This window comes from Dipodomys merriami, unplaced genomic scaffold (genome assembly GCF_024711535.1).
Source record: "Dipodomys merriami isolate MVZ:Mamm:240054 unplaced genomic scaffold, mDipMer1.0.p SCAF_11, whole genome shotgun sequence".
In the NCBI taxonomy this organism is placed as follows: domain Eukaryota; kingdom Metazoa; phylum Chordata; class Mammalia; order Rodentia; family Heteromyidae; genus Dipodomys; species Dipodomys merriami.
In genome coordinates this window covers 49,492,146-49,507,532 of record NW_027202382.1, presented here as the reverse complement: position 1 = coordinate 49,507,532, position 15,387 = coordinate 49,492,146, and the positions used below count along the sequence as shown (strand labels likewise).

General features: G+C 61.8%; 2 protein-coding genes and 1 long non-coding RNA gene across 4 annotated transcripts; 1 reads left to right on the top strand and 2 right to left on the bottom strand.

The window, feature by feature from the left end:
• Window positions 1-617: 617 nt before the first annotated feature.
• Dpp7 (dipeptidyl peptidase 7) lies at window positions 618-6,202 on the bottom strand. The gene is made up of 13 exons (XM_070015135.1): window positions 5,499-6,202; window positions 4,432-4,545; window positions 4,019-4,158; window positions 3,782-3,945; window positions 3,144-3,279; window positions 2,987-3,068; window positions 2,723-2,889; window positions 2,517-2,577; window positions 2,047-2,165; window positions 1,811-1,967; window positions 1,624-1,688; window positions 1,174-1,244; window positions 618-1,078 (listed from the first exon to the last, which is right to left on the bottom strand). The coding sequence occupies exons 1-13, from the start codon at window positions 5,605-5,607 to the stop codon at window positions 949-951; spliced, it is 1,515 nt and encodes a 504-aa protein (XP_069871236.1). The 5' UTR covers window positions 5,608-6,202; the 3' UTR covers window positions 618-948.
• Window positions 3,155-7,454, top strand: LOC138822339 (uncharacterized). The gene is made up of 3 exons (XR_011370399.1): window positions 3,155-3,233; window positions 3,413-3,482; window positions 6,982-7,454. It is a non-coding gene; the product is annotated as an uncharacterized lncRNA (long non-coding RNA).
• Window positions 7,455-8,339: 885 nt separating this feature from the next.
• Window positions 8,340-15,387, bottom strand: Uap1l1 (UDP-N-acetylglucosamine pyrophosphorylase 1 like 1). Of its 2 annotated transcripts, XM_070015134.1 has the most exons (10): window positions 15,099-15,387; window positions 14,770-14,974; window positions 14,505-14,680; window positions 14,135-14,307; window positions 13,857-14,050; window positions 13,386-13,526; window positions 12,979-13,164; window positions 12,447-12,513; window positions 12,110-12,224; window positions 8,340-11,513 (listed from the first exon to the last, which is right to left on the bottom strand). In XM_070015134.1, the coding sequence occupies exons 1-9, from the start codon at window positions 15,385-15,387 to the stop codon at window positions 12,135-12,137; spliced, it is 1,521 nt and encodes a 506-aa protein (XP_069871235.1). In that variant the 3' UTR covers window positions 8,340-11,513; window positions 12,110-12,134. The 2 variants fall into 2 exon arrangements, with proteins under 2 accessions (XP_069871235.1, XP_069871234.1); XM_070015133.1 differs by lacking the exon at window positions 8,340-11,513 and having other exon boundaries at window positions 11,970-12,224.

The window sequence follows — 15,387 nt, the reverse complement described above, 5'->3', positions numbered from 1 at the left end:
CTAGATCAGATAGATACCTTGGGATAGCCTAGCTCCACCCTTCTGTGTTGAGCATGAAGAGCACTTCCGTCATTCCTGGAAGATCCTTCTTCCCCAGGAAAGCTAGAGCCTGGGCAGCACAGGGTGAGGACACATGGACCAACTGACTTTGTCCACCAGCTCCTGCAGGGCCCATTCACTACCTGTGTGCAGCCCAGAGCCGCTCCATGGCTGCCACCCTACGCCTCCCCAGTCCTCCTCCTTCACCTACCTGAACCACGGGTGTTCTGGAAGGACCAGTCATGAGCTGTCCCTGGGCCTTGTGGCTCTCATGGCTGCTGAGGAGACCCTGGTGCCCTCCCCATGTGGAGGGAGTGGCCAGGCCTCCTAACCACAGCTTGCCCCATGTTGCCCAGCAGTGGACAGTGACTGACCTCTCTGGAGTTGGCCTGCGGACAGGCTCTGAGGAGCTGACAGAAAGCACACATTCATCTCTTGCCTTGGCCTCCTAACCAGAGGTGCTCTGTAGGGGACCCGGTGTGGGGCAGAGGCTGGTACTGGCTGCTAGAGCCAGGATGGGACCTGTCCTGGGAGCAGGAGGCCAGCCCCTGGGAAAAGAGCACCCTGCACATCACACCTGAGTTGAGGAATCTGCTTTATTAAATACTGGATCCGTGGCCCAAGCAGTGTCCTGGCTTCCCTGTGACTGGCCAGCATGCACCTCCCTCCCTCTGGCAGAGCTAAGGAACAGGCGTTCATTCAGCTGCTTCACTCCAACCCCTCCCTCACTCGAGGGAGAGCTGGGCTCAGAGCCTTGGGCTCCTCAGGTCCCAGGGTCCACACACGGGCCGGCCCTCGGATCTGGACGACGCATCCAGACATCAAGCAGGCAGCCAGGCAGCAACCACAAGAGGTGCTGAGATGTGCAGCTCCACGTCCTGTCTGGTCTTAGCTGAGTGAGGGCTGCCCTTAGGTCCCCGGTCCCCGATGGACGGCTAGCTGCTGTTTATGCCTGGCTGCCTTCACCCACTCACGAATCAAGGCGGCCTCCAGCCTGCGAGCTTTCACAACCGACAGGGGGTCTTGTGGATGGGACCACCTGAAAAGCAGGCAGACACCCAACCTAGAGGCTGAGTTCCATGCCCCTTTCCATCCTGAGCCCTTAGTGCAGAGGAGGGGAAACGGCGGCCGCACCTGAGGTCGAGGTGGTGTGCTCCCCCATGGATGGTGATGGCCACCACTGAACTGCTGAGGCTCTTCCGAATCTGCGGTCAGTGGGAGAAACCTGGTCAGACAGCTAGCCTCTCCTTGAGAATGCCACCAGTTCTCCCACCTACTGGCCTATCACAATCCGTGGGGTGTAGCTAAAGCAGTAATGAAGTGACGGCAGGGCCTCAAATGGTCTCATTGGAAAGGGAAGGTGCAGTAAAAGCAGCGAGTGGGAGATGGCACAGAAGTGATGACTGGACCAGAGTGGGATGAGGTGGGTGTGGAGTTGTCAAGGCAGCCTGGCTCTGAGAAGATTCTGGTAAACGAGAAGCCCCTCACAGAGCACTTAGAAAAACGAACAGAGCCGCAGCTGCCGACAGCAGGGATTGCTGAGAAGGCAGTGAGAGGCCAGCAGCTGGCCGGGCTGACACTCACCCCACCCCCTGCCCAGGGATCCAGGTCACCATTGGAGAAGATGATGTTGCTGGCAGCTTTAAGGTCTGAAAGGGACACAGCAAGGGAAGGTGAGAGACCGCAGGCCCCAGGGTCCTGTGTGCATGCGTTGTCAGGTCAGTGCAGACAGCAGGACCCTGCCCCGCAACTCCAGGTCCCCGGCCTTTACCACCACCTCCGAAGTTGTTGTACAGCCAGTCTGGCCGGGGCTCCACGCCCCACGTGTTCAGGCAGTATTGCTGGCGGAGCTTCTCCGTGAACGGGAGCTCAGGGAATATGTCGGTGACATTGTTGCTGTCAAACGTCAGGTTGATCTCTGTGCAGGCCTGCAGATACCCCACACAGGTCAGGCAGGCAAGGGCATGCTTCCATCCTCCCACCTGGCCACCAGCCCCACTGTGGCACCTGGTAGTCCCAGGCCTTGGCGTCGGGGCCGGTGCCGCAGCCGGTGGGGTCAGCGCAGCTTTGGTACAGCTTGTAGATGTCGTAACAGTGCTCTGTGCCGGAGGAGTTGTAGACCAGCCCTGGGGAGGACGGGTGCTGGGAACAATGGCCACAGGCCCAGCCTGCGCTGGAGCGTGGGGTCTGATGCTGCATGGGGCTCAGTGAGCAAAGCCCTGGGCTCGTTAGCGGAGGGTCTGGGGAATGTTCCAGTGGCTGCTGTGGCTGCCTGCTGGACTTGGCCCAGCGGTTAGAGGGATTTCTGGAGGTAGCCACACCCTCCCCTAGACTGCTGGAGCTGTACTGCCCACACCGTGCAGGTTCTGCTCCTTTGCCAGCTGTGCCAGGCCTACACAGGAGGCCGAGCCCCAGGCCAGGGCCTTAGGTCCTTGCCCCACCTGATCCCACATCCATCTCAGAACCGAGAGACTCACCTACCAGTGCACGCAGTCCTCTGATCTTCTGTGTCTCACTTAGCATCCTGACACAGCCAACCTGGAGCGGAGGGGCGGCACGCGTCTCAGCAAAGATCCCCTGCCTGGCTGGGTCCGGGCCGCCAGGCTGTGGGACACGGGGGGAACAGGGCAAGCGCCCCCTGAGGAGCTGGGGCCCTTCCTGCTCCCGAGACAACTGGCCTCACCCTGACGGGGTTGGCAGGAAGGTGCCCCATGAAGTCGGTGGGGTAGGGGTAGTCCATCATGGCCAGCAGGGTAAAGGCATTCCGGGCAAAACCAAAAAACTGAGTCAGGTCCTTAGGGTTGGAGAGCAGCTGGCAGGTGCCAAACTCCTGGCTGATGATGTCGTGGGCTGGAGAAGGGCAGGGACAGCGTCTGTGGAGGCCATCTGCTGGGCACCCAAGGGCACTTCAGAGGGCACCTCAGAGGGCACCTCCTGACTTCCTCACCTCCCTGCAGGAACAAGTCCTTGATCTGCTGGAAGGCGGCCTGCACAGCCTGCGCACACTTGGGGCTCTGGTTGTGGAAGTCCTGGGAAGAGGGTGTGGTCAGGCAGGCGCTGCCCTGGGCCAGCCTGGGGGACGGCCCCTCCAGGCCTCCACGTACCTCTGTCACATCCCGGAAGAACTGACAGGAGTCACCGAGGCCTGCGACGGCCAAGACGGGTGCACTGGCAGCCAGCGCGCCGGCCACCAGGTGGGGAAACTTCATCCTCAGGTAGGCGCTGAGCATCCCCCCGTAACTGGGCGCAGGGCACAGGGTGACAGCTTTGGGCCCTGCAGTCAGGCTGGTCCTCCCCTACCCTGGCCTCCAGGCTGAGGTTCCAGGTTGGGGTTCCCTGGCTGGGCCTGCAACCCCTTTCTCTTTCCCTCCAGAGGCCACAAGTGCCAACAACAAGACTTCCAACTTGCAAGATGCACACATTCTGACTCCAAGCCCCTTCAGGTACAACCTTCGCTGGGGAAAGGCATCTGGTAGGTGCCCTGTCCTAGTCCAGCCTGGAGGTTCCCCTCCTAGTGTAGTTAGCACAACACATCCCAGCATGGCTGGTAAGTCCCATCAGAGAAGGGGACAGGGAGGGCTTCCTGGAGGAGGCAGGGGGCCACAGAAGTGGGGTCAGAGGGTGGAAGGGACAAAGCCCCTAGGCACATGGCTGCTCTCTGGGCTGACTGTTTACAGTTACTCTGGATAGTTAGGGCTCGGACCAGATCTGGGTGGGCCCCGCCCCCCATCCAAGGACCCACCTCCCTCCGAAGGCAATTGCGGGGGCTTGCTGGGCCCTGAGCTCCTTCCGCAGAGCCTGGAGCAGCTCAGCAAAGTCGGCTAGCGCCTGCTCCACAGTCAGCAGCTGCATGTGCCCTGGCTGTGTGGACCGAGGGCCGAATGGGAGTGACTTCCCGTAGTATCGCTGCGGAAAGCCAGGCAGGAAGGTGGGTCTGGCTGCCAACGGCCTGCCCTACCCGGGGACACCCAGTACTCACATGCTCCGCAAAGATGATCAGGGCCTCTTGCTGGGCTGCCAGTTCCACCAGGAAACCACTGTTATTGGCGAAGACCCAAATGTCCCCCTCATTCCCCGTGTAGAAGAAGATGGGTCCCTCACCCTTTCTCCAGAACTTGTCTGTAGGGAGCAGGTAGGTGTACAGAGATGAGGCTTGGACAGGCATTGAGCGCCAGACAGAGGAGGGGCAGGGACAGGTACAGTGGGCCTTGGGCAGGGGTGGGGCTGGGACAGGTGCAGGAGTAAGTGGACAGAGGAGCCAGGACAGGTGCAGGGGTGTAAGTGGACGGGGCGGGACAGGTGCAGGGGTGTGAGTGGACGGGGCGGGACAGGTGCAGGGGTGTGAGTGGACGGGGCGGGTGGGAAGGTGGGCGCCTGGGGCGGGGTGTTTACCTGACATCAGGAACCGCTGAAGAAAGGTCTTGTTGCCAAAACTTTCAAAATTGAAGTGGTCTAGAAATTGTTCGAAATACTTCTCTTGAAAGCCGGGGTCCAGGGCCCTGTGGGCTGAGAGTGGGCCACAGACACTCAGGGGCCGGCGGGGGCCGCGGGAGAGGAGGGGCCGCGGGAGGGGAGGGTCCACGGGAGAGGAGGGGCCGCGGGAGGGGAGGGTCCACGGGAGGGGAGGGGCCGCGGGAGAGGAGGGGCCGCGGGAGAGGAGGGTCCACGGGAGGGGAGGGTCCACGGGAGAGGAGGGGCCGCGGGAGGGGAGGGTCCACGGGAGAGGAGGGGCCGCGGGGGGGAGGGTCCACGGGAGGGGAGGGGCCGCGGGAGAGGAGGGGCCGCGGGAGAGGAGGGGCCGCGGGAGGGGAGGGTCCACGGGAGAGGAGGGGCCGCGGGAGGGGAGGGTCCACGGGAGGGGAGGGGCCGCGGGAGAGGAGGGGCCGCGGGAGAGGAGGGGCCGCGGGAGGGGAGGGTCCACGGGAGAGGAGGGGCCGCGGGGGGGAGGGTCCACGGGAGGGGAGGGGCCGCGGGAGAGGAGGGGCCGCGGGAGAGGAGGGGCCGCGGGAGGGGAGGGGCCGCGGGAGAGGAGGGGCCGCGGGAGAGGAGGGTCCACGGGAGGGGAGGGTCCACGGGAGAGGAGGGGCCGCGGGAGGGGAGGGTCCACGGGAGAGGAGGGGCCGCGGGAGGGGAGGGGCCGCGGAAGGGGAGGGTCCACGGGAGGGGAGGGGCCGCGGGAGGGGAGGGTCCACGGGAGGGGAGGGGCCGCGGGAGAGGAGGGGCCGCGGAAGGGGAGGGTCCACGGGAGGGGAGGGGCCGCGGGGCCCGGGGAGGGGCCGGCGGGGGCCGCGGGAGAGGAGGGTCCGCGGGGCCCGGGAAGGGGCTGCGGGGCCCCGGGAGAGGAGGGTCCGCGGGAGGGGAGGGTCCGCGGGGCCCGGGGAGGGGCCGGCGGGGGCCGCGGGAGGGGAGGGGCCGCGGGGCCCGGGGAGGGGCCGGCGGGGGCCGCGGGCCGTTCTCACCCTCTCCGCGGCAGCTGTGCAGCCCCAGCCCCAGCAGCAGCAGCAGCAGCGGGCCCAGGGCCCAGGACGGGGCCCCGCGGCTTTCGGAGGCCCGGCGCGGAGGACTCATGTCCGGCTCGGCGAACCTCGGCCGCAGTCGCACGCGCGGCCTGTCACGTGAGCGGGTCACGTGCGTGAGGTCACGTGGGGCCTCGACCCGGCCGGATCCCTCACTTCCGGTGCCGGCGCCCGTTGTGCTCCCGTGGAGACGGTCGTCATGGCGACCGAGGGCTCGGGGCCCGGGCCTCCCCACCGGCTGCTCCGAGGGAAGACGGGTGGAAGAGGGCCGGGGCCGCGGGCGGAAGAGGGCAGGGGCCGCGGGCGGGCGGGCGGCCTGCGCGGCACTCGGGGGCCGGGCCGGGCCGGGGACTTGGCTGCGCTGCTCCTGGGGGCGGAGCCAGGGCGGGGGCGGAGCCAGGGCGGGGGCGGAGCCAGGGCGGGGGCGGAGCCAGGGTGGGGGCGCAGGGGAAGGGAGGAGCCATCTCTCTCCCCAGCGTCTGACCCACGGCCGGTGGCCGGGGCGGTATTGTGAGTGCTTCCTGCCCGTCCAGGGGAGCCTCAGCTCTGCGGGAAGCAAGGGTTGGGAGCCTGGTCCCGCGTGGAGTTCTCCATTCCCAAGCCTGTTCCTGTCCAGGGTGACCCCAGATCGCTGCCCGGGCCTGACTGGCCCCTGGACCGCACTTCAGCTCCCCACGCTGTTCCTAAACTCTGGCTCCTGGCGGGCTGGCGGTGACATCCTGTACCTGACACAGCAGCGTGAGCGCGTGGAGCCCACTCGCTGGGCCATGGGCCTGCCATAACACTGCTTGCCTTGGTCAGGGACCCAGTGCTTCCACAGTACGAGGGACAAGCCACTGTACCCTCACTGGGAGGAAGGCAGCCCGCGCCCTGGGGTGGGTGCTCTATGGGCCACTGCACCCCACAGCTCAGCCTGGGGCAGCCGGTGCGTGCCCAACACCCCTCACCCAGGATCCCGGAGATACAGCTGTGTGAGCCCCAGCCGTGGCCACAGTGGGCTGGAGATGCAGAACCTTTCTAGGGAGCTGTTGTCTCTCATCCCAGGCCCAGGCCTCCATCACCATACTGGGGAGCAGCTAGCCTCCTGGAGCCTGGTGGAGGCACAGCCCAGCTCTGTGGGAAGCCAGTGGGCTCAGGTCTGCCTGGGAGCCCAAGGCGGCCACAGCCCTCAGGGGACTGGCCCCTTCCACAGTGGCCAGATCCCTGTGGGAAGGTGGTCTCTGGCTCTGGGCCCAGAGTCCACTTGCTCCTCCCCAACAGCCCAGGGACAGGATGCAAGTCAGGCTGGTGGGCAGACCCTGCAAATGGCCACCATCAGACTGTCTCCAAGGCTGGTTGGCTAGGCCAGTCCCACAGAGCTCCAGACATGGAGCTCTGAGGCCTTTTCCCCTGCCCAGACTGGCCAGGTGTGTCATCTTTATCGCAGATCTGCCTGGGCAGCAAAGGAGAGGACCTGCGGGAGGTACCTGAGGAGGTGAGAAGCACGTGACCACACAGGTGCCTCCATGCAGTCTTCCCTCCCCAACCCCCATGTGGAGTTCTGGACCCAGGTGAACTCCTGCCCCCCCACCTTACAGACTTGGGCCATGCCCCCTCAGGCTTCACATCTGCTGGATTTGGGCAGATGGACTTGGGGATGACCTGTCCCCATGTCTGCCACCCCTCTTACCTCTGTCTGGGGCCAGGTTGGCTCAGGTGCTAAGTCATCCATTTCAGCAGTTCAGGTGTTATGTACAACTTTGCACCTCCACCATGCGTGCACCATGCGTACTACTTAAACTGTTTTGAGGTCCCAATTACACTGTCCCCTACAAACAGCCCCTGGCGTTTTTATTCTGCTTTGTCTCTACAAATTTATTTGGTTGCTCTAGGAATGTCATGACCAGAATCATGCAGTAGTTGTCCTTCTGTGAGGCTGGTTTTACTCAGCATAATGCTGTGTCCACACACCACGTTGTGTTTATCTGTTCTTGTGTCAACAGACACTTGGCTGTTTCCACACACAAGCTCTTGTGAGGAGTGCTGGTGTGAACATTCATTGTATGTCTGCATTCTGCTTCCAGGAGCTCTGTGGAACTCACAGAAGTAGATTTGCTGGATAATACTAGTAATTGGATACTCATCATGTGCATGTGTGTGTGCATGCGTGTGCACATGCACGCATGCACATGTCAGTGCTAGGATTTGTGCTCTTGCTTGCGTTTTACCCTTAGGACTAGCACTCTACCATTTGTACCATGTCTTCAGTTCTGGCTTCTTGCTAGTTAATTGGAAATGAGTGTTTCAGATTTGTCTGCCTGGGCCGGCTTTAAACCTTGATCATCAGATCTCAACCTCCTGAGTAGCTGGGATAACAGGTGTGAGCCACCAGTGCCCGGTGGTGTCTCTTCTCTTAGTGTTGCTTATTCATAGGTTCACAGAATTGGGATCCTCAGATCTAATTTATATCCTCTGGTGCTGCATTATCCCTCCTGCTCCGGGGGGGTGCTGTGGACCCCAGGGTGATGAACAGTGCTCACCAGCACGTTCCTTTTCTTAGTCCCTTCCCAGTTTTCTTTCTTTTTTTGTTTTTGTTTTTTTTGGGTCCAGTCATGGGGCCTGAACTCTGGGCCTGGGCACTGTCCCTCAGCTCTTCAGCTCAAGGCTAGCGCTCTACCACTTGAGCCACAGCACCAATTCCAGCTTTTTCTGCTGATGTGGTGCTGAAGAATTGAATCCAGGGCCTCATGCATGCAAGGCAAGCACTCTACCACTGAGCCACCTTCCCAGCCCCCCCCCCCAAATATATTTATTACTTGGCTAGTGGCCCGTTTACTCATTGTCTTCCTTTTTTTTTTTTTTTTTTTGGGTCCGGTCGTGAGGCCTGAACTCTGGGCCTGGGCGCTGTCCCTCAGCTCTTCAGCTCAAGGCTAGCGCTCTACCACTTGAGCCACAGAGCCACTTCCGGCTTTTTTCTTTTTGCTTATGTGGTGCTGAGAATCGAACCCAGGGCCTCAGGCATGCGAGGCAAGCGCTCAACCACTGAGCCACCTTCCCAGCCCTCATTGTCTTCCTTTTTAAACAAATCCTTTCCTATACACAAGCTGTCCTGTGTGAGGCATGCTGTAACACACAGGTTGGTCTGTCCACAGTAAGTTCACAAGTGTGTGACTCACCACTATTCATCCGGTGCTGGCAGTGTGGCTTGGACCCCAGGGCCTTGAGCTCACTTGGCTTCATCCCTCATTGCAGATGCTCTACCACTTGAGCCAGTGCTACCTTTTTTGCTGGTTGAGTGGAGGTAAGAATCTCTTATTTGAGTTGGCTTTGAACCTTGATTGTCAGATCTCAATCTCCTAAGGAGCTGTGGTGCGTGACCCCAGCATCCACCAGTTACTTGTTTGGTGGCCCTGCCCCATCACCAGGCCCCACCTCCCCGCCTGGGGCCTCCAGGACACCCCGCCCAGCTGCCCACAGCCTGGGTGCCGGGAACTCCTCACTCTCAGCCTCTGCTCACTGCCTGGCTCACCTGCTGCCTTGACCCTCCTGGCCCTGCATCCCTGCACCTCTGCACCGCCTTTAAGCATAGTTTCTGCTTCAGTTTCCAAGAAAGTGTGGATGTGCAAGCAGGGGGCCGCCGCCAGGCAGGCTGCCAGGCTGAGCCCCTCAGACCCCTGCAGCCTGATGCAGGGCTGGGCAGGTGCACACGGGGTCTCGTGGACACACCCAGGTGGACCCCTTGCCAAGGGAACCCTAAGCTCAGCCCCTCCACATGGGCCTCAGCACTCCCTTACCCCCCCCAACCCCCACACCCGCTCTAAAACCAAGCTCCAGGCCCCGGCAGGCCCGGCACCTGGTATTCACTGTGGATTTGTGTAAATTTTTAAACACCTTTTTTCTTCTTCTTTTGTTGGGGCTTGAACTCGGCCTGGGTGCTGTCCCTAAGCTTTTTCCACTCAAGGCTAGCACTCTACCACTTTGAGCCACAATGTCACTTCTGGTTTTCTGGTGGTTAATTGGAGATAAGTTTCATGGACTTTCCTGCCTGGGCTGGTTTTGTACCACAATCCTTAGATCTCAGCCTCCTGAGTAGGATTACAGGCATGAGCCACTGGTGCCTGACTATAACTTTTTTTTTTTTTTGCCAGTCCTGGGGCTTGAACTCAGGGTCTGGGGTCTGTCCCTGAGCTTCTTTTGCTCAAGCTAGCACTTTACAATTTGAACCACAGTGCTACTTGCAGCTTTTTTCTGCTTATGGTACTGAGGAATCAAACCCAAGGGCTTCATCCAAGGCAAGCACTCTACCACTAAGCCACATTCCCAGCCTATAATTGTACTTTTTTTTTTTTTTTTTGGGTCCAGTCCTGGGCCTGAACTCTGAGCCTGGGCGCTGTCCCTCAGCTCTTCAGCTCAAGGCTAACACTCTAACACTTGAGCAACAGCGCCACTTTCGGCTTTTTTCTTTTTGCTTATGTGGTGTTGAGGCACGGAACCCAGGGCCTCAGGCATGAGAGGCAAGCACTCTACCACTGAGCCACCTTCCCAGCCCTATAATTGTACTTTTAAAGTAAGTTTTTTTGTCAGTTGTGGGGCTTGAACTCTGGGCCTGGGCGCTGTTCCTCAGCTCTTCAGCTCAAGGCCAGAGCTCTACCACTTGAGCCACAGCACCACTTTCTGTTTTTCTGGTGGTTAATTCGAGATAAGAATCTCAGTCTGCCTGGGCTGGCTTTGAACCGGGATCCTAGATCTCAGCCTCTTGAGTAGCTAGGATTACAGGCGTGAGCCACGGGGACCCAGCTAAAGTGAGTTTTTTTTAAGAATTTACCCAACTCAACAATGCTTGCAGAAAAGACTGCATTGTTCAGTAATGACTGAGAAGTGGGAGCGGGGCTGTGACTGCGGCCTGTCTCACAGACCTGACCAGGCCCTTGGCTTGTCCGTGCAGCAGAGGCTGTGCTAAGGCACAAAGCTGGCCTGAGGTCTGTGGCAAGACTGGCCCAGTGGAAGGCCAAGCTGTCTTCCAGGATTGAGCCGTGGAGTAGCGGCAGTGTGTGGGCCTGACCACACACTGCATGAATCACCTCCCACCCTGGGCCGCTGGTGGGCAGGAGTGAGGCCTCTGCGGGCTGGAGGTGGCCAGGACTCGGCAGGGCTGCACTGCCCAGCTGCGTTTCCATCAGGAAAGGTTCCCACGGAACATGGCGAAGGTCAAGCGAGGGGAGCAGCACCACCAGAGGGAAAGCGAGCCCCATCCTGAGGGAGGCAAGGCCCAGGCTGCAAGCCACACCCCATGTGAGTGGAAACCTGCAGGTGAACTAGCACCCAGAAGCCACCAGCAGGGCCTCGGTGGTTTTTTTGTTTTTTTTTTTTTGGTCCGGTCGTGGGGCCTGAGCTCTGGGCCTGGGCGCTGTCCCTCAGCTCTTCAGCTCAAGGCTAGCGCTCTACCACTTGAGCCACAGCGACACTTCCGGCTTTTTTCTTTTTTGGCTTATGTGGTGCTGAGGAATCGAACCCAGGGCCTCATGCATGCAAGGCAAGCGCTCTACCACTGAGCCATCTTCCCAGCCCACGTCAGTGGGGTTTTTTTTTTTTTTTTGGGTCCGGTCATGAGGTCTGAACTCTGGGCCTGGGCGCTGTCCCTCAGCTCTTCAGCTCAAGGCTAGCGCTCTACCACTTGAGCCACAGCGCCACTTCCGGCTTTTTTCTTTTTGCTTATGTGGTGCTGAGGAATCGAACCCAGGGCATCTGGCATGCAAGGCAAGTGCTCTACCACTGAGCCACCTTCCCAGCCCCCCTCAGTGGGTTTTGAAGGAAGCTCAAACAACGTGGCCACTGACTCACACCTGTAATCCTCACCACCACAAGGCTGAGATCTGAGAATCCTGGTTTGAAGCCAGCCTGGGTAGGTAAGTCTGATACTTATCTCCAAGTAGCTATTAAGCCGGAAGTGGGAGAATGATTCAAGTAGTCAAGCACCAGCTGTAAGCAGAAAAGGCCAAGAGGCCCTAAATTCAAGCCCTAGTACTCACACACACAGTAGCAGGCGTGCGTGCTTGTGGCCATGCTTGAAAGGCAGAGGATTTGGGAGACATCTGAGGAGCCAAGGCCACCAGCTCTGGCCTGTGCGGCCAGGCCTCCCAGAGCCAGCCTTCAACATGGCATCTGACTCCTCTGTGTGCAAGGCCAGCACCTGCATGCAGGGTGACACCCAGGCTTCTGCTGGTTACTGCTTCCGGCGGGGAGGAGAGCAGGCGGGGGCAGCCCGGACCCCTCCCTGCAGTGCAGAGCTGCACTCTGGGAGGGCTGAGAGTAGAGCAGGCCTGCTTGGCCAGAACTAGCTTCAGAGGACGCCCTACCCTGCTCCCCCAGACGAAGCCACAGCTCTCACACCACCCCGAAGCCCCCTCCCAGCCAGAAATAAGACCAAAGAGCCAGTAGCAGGCCAGCAGTCACTTGAGTCCACAGCAATGGGTGATGGAGGGGAGGACACCAGCACATCCCGACCCTGCCCCACAGGCTGGAGATTTAAATCACTGCGCCCCCCGCCAGAGCCCTAGGCTGGCCTTCGCTCCCACCTTGAGACCGCTGGCTGGGAGCACATCAGGTGCCGTGTGGCTGCAGCACCTTGGCCTGGGCTTCATCCAAGATGAACAGGGACGGGAGCTGCTGGCCTCGCAGTACTTCCAAACCCTGGAAACGGTGTTCCCAGTCACACAGGCACCTCTAGCTGCCCATGGCCCACGCAGCCACCCCAGGAGCCACAGCCCAAGGCCCGGATCCCAGATCTTCCTGAACCCAGGGAAGGCCTGACCAAGAAACACAGCAGGGAGGTGACTCATCCACCCCAGCACCCACCTCTCCCTGGAGTCCTCCAGACCCGAGACAAACCCCAGACAGGAAGGCCCTTCTTACCTCTCCACAGTAAGACACCAAGGGTGAAATCTCACAGATGGCCGGAGGGTCTCTACCGGGAGGCGGGCTGGGAGGAGCAGCACAGTCAGCAGCTGCCTCCAGAGCCACCCCGGCACCTGTAACCAGTCTGCCGGACAGGATGGGGCACCCCACACACCAGGCCCTGTGAGTTCCTCTTCCTCTGCACAGCCCAGTGCTGCACCCCTCCCCACCGGCTGCTCAGCCTGCAAAGCACCCACGGGCCCTGACTCTCCCATTCCTCCCAGCACCACAGCATCGCAGCCCAGTAGTCGTCCCAGGCCGCGAGAAGCAACGCCAAGGTCTTGGCTGCCCTGTGAAGGTGGTGCCTAGTGTCAGGGTCAAAGCTACGAAGAAGCTTGGGACTGGGTCCGACTCCTCCGTCTCCCGGTGGCTATTGGTAGGACCGGAGAGGCCAGGCTCAGCCTGAGCCGCTCCAAGCCGGGTGCGTGCTGCAGGGCCCTGAGGACAAGGAGTCCTGACACCTCCAGGCTGTCCCTCAAGGCCTACTCACGTGGGCAGCTCAGGAAGCAGGTCTCCGTGGGAGTCGAGGAATCCGGCCCCCGCCTGCAGGGCCCAGCGGTAGTGCTGGGTCAGCAGGGCCTGCCTGGCGGTGGAGGGATTGTCTCGGGCAGCAGTGTGGTCATTCTTCAGCGGGGAGAACTCCTCCTCCCGAAGCACCTCAAAGGCAACGAAGTTCCTGGTGGAAGAGGGACTGGTGTGCCAGGGCCGTGGCAGGGGCCAGCAAGGCGGGGCCTGGCTTACGAGGACAAAGTGGGGGTCTGTCCCAGGAGCATCTGACCCTGGAGAGGGCACTGTGGGCCCCAGCAGGGGGAGGGGGCACCGGTGTCTTCCTCCCAGACCCTCTCCAAACCCACCAAAAGACAGGAAAGAAAAAAAGTAAATGACTCTACCACTAACTTAGCAAACTGGAACACATCAAACACAAACTTCTCCATCTTTATCCCGTTTGGTTTTAGCGGCTTTACCAGGTTTCCCTCCTCATCCACGTAGGGGACCTTCTTCACTGCCACGTGAGGCTTCAGCAAAGGCTCAAACTCCCTGGGGACAGAGCACAAACAGGAAGGAGCTACAGACAGGGCCTCCCAGGATGCATGGTCCCAGCCAGATCTCTGTGCAGGGCACAGGTCTGCACTCTGCACACGCAATGCCAAGATCTGGGCACCACCAGCCACACACAGCCCTGGCGAATGGAAGCTGGCAGACCTGGGAAAGGCAGACGTGACCCCACAGCCTCCCATCTGCCCACGGCAGGACTCAGGCTGGGCCAGGGCAAACAGCCCGGGGCCCTCAGGCCAGTCTGGCACTGGGGGTCCTTGATGGGCCCCAGCAGCGCTGGCTGACACTCCCTAGCCTCCTTTTGCTGCACACCTGACCACCGTCTGGAGAAAGGCTGTGGTGAAAAAGTGGTTGCAGATGTTGCCGGCGCTGTACAGCAGGCTGCCCTCTGGGCTGCGCAGCCCAGCAGTCTCCGGGCTGATCTCGCTATACTCCACCACCTGAGGCACACCGTCCACCTGGCACACCACGCCCACAGGCTCCTCGGGGTAGGCCTTTTCCACCACCTGCAGCCACCGGGGATGGACTCAGAGGTCTGGACGAGGAAGGGCACTGAGGGACGGCTAGCGGGAGGCGGGCTTGGTACTCACCTTGGCGCCACAGTCGGCGCCCTGCAGCACACAAAAGCCGATAAAGACTGGGTCTGCCAGTCGCACCAGGATGTTGTCAACACAATACACATGCACAAACTCCACTCCCCGGCGCGCCATGTCCTCTAGGATCTGGTGGTCTGCCAGTGCGCAGTACAGACCCCCGTTGCCATCTGCAGAGGGACAGAGTGAAAAAAGGGTCTTGAGCGATTAGGAAGTGCAGCAGGAAGCAAGCTGCAAGGTTGTGCCACGTGACAGGGGCGTCAGGGGACTCCCCCAAGATCACAGCCAGCCAGTGCCAGGGCCTCCCGTCCCCCACTGAACTCCAAGGTCCGGGCGGGGCGGCCACTCCCTTGGGGCCGGGCCGCACCTGGGGCCATGGCGACCTTGTCCTTGCGCTCCAGGATGGCCCTGCCGTCGAAAGTCACTGCGGGCAGCATGCGCTGCTCGAAGAGAACCACGTTGGCGGGGTCCAGGTGGAAGAACTCGTGCTCCCTGAAGAACTGGGCCGTGGGCCCCAGTGTGAACTCGCTGGTCATGATGTACCTGTGGGGACAGCCGCAGGGAGCGGAGTTCAGAGGGCTGAAGGGAGGGGGCCCGGGGCCAGGCTGGGGCGGCGCCGGGGGACCACACACCAGGGCACAGTGCAGCGCGTCCCGTGGCGCTCCCCGGCCAGCTGCTCCACGCGCCGGATCCGCTCGGCCTGCAGCTGGTACAGGGTCTTCCCGCTGGGCAGCCCCACGCGATACATGCCCTTGGGGTAGGTGACGCCCAGACGGGTGCCCTGCCCGCCGGCCAGCAGCAGGACTGCCACCTTGTTCAAGGCGATCTGCCGGAAACCTGGGGGCCGGGGCCGCAGTGAGGGGCCGCGGCGGGGCAGCGGGGAGAGCGCGCGCGGCCCCCGGCGGCCCCGGCCCCGCCCGGGCCCGCGGGCGGACACCCGCCCGGCCCCGCCGCCGCCTACCTTCTTCGGCCCAGCGCCGCAGCGTCTCGGGGTCGCCGCGGCTCGCGCTGCCCAGGCGCTGCGCGGGCAGCGGCCGCAGGCGCGCGGCCAGGCCGGGCGGCGGCCCCGAGGGGCGCGCGCAGGCCGCGGCGGCCCGCTGGCAGTGCAGGCGCAGCGCGTCCGGCTCCAGCGGCGCCAGCTCGGCCAGCAGCGCCGCGCGGGCCGCCGGCGCCAGCTCGGCCCAGAAGCGCAGGAGGTGCTCCTGGCCCGCACGCCGCAGCCGCGCGCGCACGTCCGGCTCCGAAGCCAT